We start from the raw sequence: 4325 nt of genomic DNA on the forward strand, positions 1-4325 counted from the left end.
GGAATCGCAAAAGCTGTCAAGCCGACCTCTTCGCACTAAATTGACCATAACTTGAGCTACAGAGGTCCAATTTATGCGGTTCCAGTTGGGTTAGAAAGCTAACATCCGGGGCTTTGAAACGATATAAGATTTGCTATAGTTTCATCGCGCATAGGGGCGCGCACGCGCACGGTACGCGGACGCGCCGATGGTGGCACATGACCCACTTAATGCAACACGTGGCCAGCGATTTTAGAAGCCTTGTGGGCCCAATCCAACTCATTTCTGATGCTATTTAAGCCAAGGATTGAAGGGGAATCAACATACTTTTCATACTTTAGATGTTAGTTACCATTAGTCATAGTTTAGTTCTAGAAGTAGTTTCTAGAGAGAGAAGCTCTCACTTCTCTCTAGGATTAGGATTAGGATTAGGTTTAGTTCTTAGATCTAGATTTTAATCTTTGCTTTCTTCTACTTCTACCTTTCAATTCTTTGTTGTTACATTCATCTTCCTCTATTCTTTTGTTGTAATTTCCTTTATGTTGTTCTTGTGTTTTGTTGTAGATCTACTTTTGTTTCTTCTACTCTCTTTCAATTCAATCAAGGTAATTCATAATAAATGTGTTTCTTTTGATTGTTGTTGTTAATCCCTTTCAATAATTGTTGTTAGATTTCATTCTTGTTGTCAATTTACTATGCTTTTTTTTTTGTGCCTTCCAAGTGTTTGAGAAAATGCTTGGTTGGATTCTAGAGTAGAGTTTTATGTTCTTGGCTTGGAAAGGTAAGTTAGGAACTCTTGAGTTACTAATGTCCAAGTAATTGATGATTGAGATCCATTGACTCTAGTTCTCACTAATTGAATTAGTGGAGAGTTAGGACTTATGGACTAGGATTGATATAGCTCATTTGACTTTCCTTTACTACTAGTTAGAGGATGATTTAATGAGATTAATCCTTGCCAATTCTCATATTGTGGTTAGTGATTAGGATAGAGATCCTTGACCACCAACCCTTGCCAAGACCTTTTTAGGCCTTAGTTTACTTTCTTGCCATTTATCTTTCATGCTTCATATCAAAACCCCAAAATAACTCACAACCAATAACAAGACACTTTATTGTAATTCTTAGGGAGAACGACCTGAGGTTTCAATACTTCGGTTTATAAATTTAAGGGTTCGTTTTAGTAACAAACAATCTTTTGTATGAGAGGATTATTGTTGGTTTAGAAACTATACTTTACAACGAGATTTCATTAGTGAAATTCTAAACCGTCAAAAATCCAATCATCACTGGACAAACGCTTAAAGAAGAACTAACTAAACAAAAATTTTATACGATTAACCAAATAAAAGGACGATAAGATTATATGGTGAATGCCCATGCCAAACACCTCACAAAAATATACCCTTCGGTAGCATTTGTTTTGAGGTACTGAGACAGAGATTGAGAGACTGAGACTCAGTATCGTGTTTATTAGTTCAGAGACTGGTTCTAAAATTTGTGTCTCTGTCTCTAAAATTTCAATATTTCAGTACCTCCAAAAAGTAGGGACACAGGGGACTGAAATTTTTAGAGATGGAGACTGAAACCTTAATAACATTTTATACCTAAAATACTTTCATTTCAATTAATTAATTTCAATTTTATCATTTGTACAAATTAAATTAAAGTTTCATTCTTGTTTCAATTCCTGTCTCCCATTTTGCACCGAACAAAATACTGAGATTATCTCTTAGTTTCTATCTCTCAATCTCAGTCTTTTCGTCTCTATCTCTCCACCAAACGCTACCTTCATTACGCCACTCATCCTAGAAGGCTCAACAAGCCCTACAAGGATACTGTTGGCTCTGACACATGTTTCGCGGCTCAACCAGCTTCTGGATACGTGTGCAGTTTTCATTGCATCACATGAAATATCTATAAATCTGTACACTATGTACCGTATAATTCACCCTCTTAAATATGTAACTTTTACGGTGTATAATTCCACTTTACCGCCTCGTGAAAATCACAAGGCTGGCTTTCCCGCCTAAACATCCACTCACCAGGGAATGAGAGTCCACAGAAACTCAATACTACCATTTTGATTTTTGAACTTGGAAGCGTATGATGTCGTGCAAAGCGGAAGTAAAGGAGAAAATGAACTCTGCAGCAAAACCTAACAGGAGCAATGGCAATCATCTCCCGAAGAATGTGTACCACATCGGAGGCCTGCAGGTGGAGTTTCCGTACCAACCGTACGGGTCCCAGTTTGCATTCATGGGGAGAGTGATCTCCACCCTCGACCGGGCTCAGAGGGAAGGCCACTGCCACGCCTTGCTCGAGTCTCCAACTGGCACCGGCAAGTCCCTCTCCCTCCTCTGTTCCTCTCTCGCCTGGCAGCACCGTTACAAATCCCAACCCAAGCCCCCTCCGCCTTCCGAGCCACTTGCCGATCCTCTCGTCCACGGCGGCGGCTTTCTTCCCGAGGATGATGCCGTTTCTTCTCGTAACCATCTTATTCTTTCCTTTATTTAATTTATTTCATTTCATTTGGTTTTGGACTCTTGTTTTTCCTCAACAAGTTTCTCCTCAATTCAGCATCCGATAATCCGGAGCTCGCAGAACCCGAACCAGCCAAAAAAAATCAGAAGAAAAAGGCCGCTCCTACTATATATTATGCCTCGTATGTTTTGATACCTTTCAGCTCTCATTTGTGCGGATGATTTATCTCAATTAAATTCAAAACAGTTTCCAGTGAAAAAAATACGTGTTTTTATCTAAATTAAATATGTAGGAGGTGATCTACACTAATATTTTAGAACTAAGATATCTGTTTTACAATCAATAGATACATTGTTCCAGAGTTTTGCCCTTGCCCTTTTTTCTGAAAGCATTGGCATGGTTGCTTAACTACGGCATTTGTCTTTCTTAAGGAGAACTCACTCACAAATCTCTCAAGTCATTCGTGAACTGCGGAAAACTACATACAGGGTGCCGATGGCTGTATTGGTAGGTTTAACCCATTGCTTTGGTATAGTTATTAGTTACATTTTCTTTTTAATCTTAACTCCTCATTTGGTTCCTTATAAACCGTGGGTTCTCATGAGTAATTACATTTTGGCATTTATTTTTCAATACTTAAGGAAACTGATGCAAGATTTCATTTGGTGGCTTTTTGAAGAAAGACATTATCTTGCAATAGCTTTGCCTGAAGTACTTATTTTCCCTGCCATGAATTTAAAATATGTTGTTTTCAACTTCTGTTTACTAAGTGATATCTTATTTTGTTGGTAAAACATTACTAATATATATGCTATGCTAAGTAATGTTAATGCAAGAACATATGTTACATTTAGCATCAAGATGGTAAAGTGACATGGATTTGGCTAAGTGTTTTTCCCTTTCTTCATTTGGCAGGCATCACGGAAACATTACTGCACGAATAAAAATATACTTGGCAAAGAGAACATCAATGAAGAATGGTTGTTTTCATCCCTAAAATTTTATTTGTTTGAATTTATTTCTGACTTTCCTACTGACACACTTCATTAAATGCTTTCAGTAAACTACTTCTGAAAGACCAGGAGATAGGGTGTCCAGAATTCAAGTAAGTATATGCTTGTCCGCACTTTGCTTCATTCTATTTTTTAAACCTCTTGAAGTAACATATATAAGAAACGTACAATCTAAGCAGAAATGCACATAAAGTCAAAGGACATCCCTCTCTTCAGAAAGGAGGATGTAATGAGGTGCATGACATAGAAGATCTTATAAAAGTTGGACATTCAGTGAAAGGTTCAGCTTATTGTTCTACTCTTATCTATTTATTTATTATTAAGCTTCTGCTAAGCTTTTCAAATGCAAGCCTTAGTTGTCTCCACTGTCAGGTTGCTCCTATTATGCTGCACGTAATATGTCAGATGATGCGCAGCTGGTATTTTGTCCTTATAGCTACATCATTAATCCTGTCATTCGGGGAGCAATGGACTTAGATATTAAAGGAGCTATACTGATTCTTGATGAAGCTCAGTAAGCCATTTGTGATTTGCCTCATTGTCTATTTGTGGAGTTTGCAATACAGTTCCTGGAGTCCTATTAAACTGAGCTGTCTTTATTTTCCAGACTGTAATCACTATTATATGGATTCAAGATGTCTTTTTATGCCTTCATTTGTATGTTTGCGAATCTAGAGATGAAGGTTCTATTTTTTTTTACTGTCGTTGGTAGTAGTTTATGTTTTTTGTCTCTAAATATCTGGCATTCCATGTTTGCACTCTGCAGCAATATAGAGGACATCACTCGAGATGCTGGCAGCGCGGATATTCAAGAGGATGATTTTGATAGTATGTTGTGAATGTTACAGT

General features: G+C 37.6%; 1 protein-coding gene across 3 annotated transcripts in view; it reads left to right on the forward strand.

The window, feature by feature from the left end:
• The first annotated feature begins 1984 nt into the window (after positions 1 to 1984).
• LOC107493312 (uncharacterized) overlaps positions 1985 to 4325 on the forward strand; it is a 10761-nt gene continuing 8420 nt past the window's right edge. For all 3 annotated transcript variants that reach the window (XM_052262625.1, XM_016114412.3, XM_052262626.1), the window contains exons 1-8: positions 1985 to 2467; positions 2560 to 2644; positions 2895 to 2970; positions 3379 to 3443; positions 3524 to 3568; positions 3656 to 3756; positions 3849 to 3990; positions 4243 to 4304. In XM_052262625.1, the coding sequence (XP_052118585.1) occupies positions 2086 to 2467; positions 2560 to 2644; positions 2895 to 2970; positions 3379 to 3443; positions 3524 to 3568; positions 3656 to 3756; positions 3849 to 3990; positions 4243 to 4304 (958 nt within the window). In that variant the 5' untranslated portion in view covers positions 1985 to 2085. The remainder of the gene's footprint in view (positions 2468 to 2559; positions 2645 to 2894; positions 2971 to 3378; positions 3444 to 3523; positions 3569 to 3655; positions 3757 to 3848; positions 3991 to 4242; positions 4305 to 4325) is intronic.

This window comes from Arachis duranensis, chromosome 6, assembly GCF_000817695.3.
Source record: "Arachis duranensis cultivar V14167 chromosome 6, aradu.V14167.gnm2.J7QH, whole genome shotgun sequence".
Classification (NCBI taxonomy): domain Eukaryota; kingdom Viridiplantae; phylum Streptophyta; class Magnoliopsida; order Fabales; family Fabaceae; genus Arachis; species Arachis duranensis.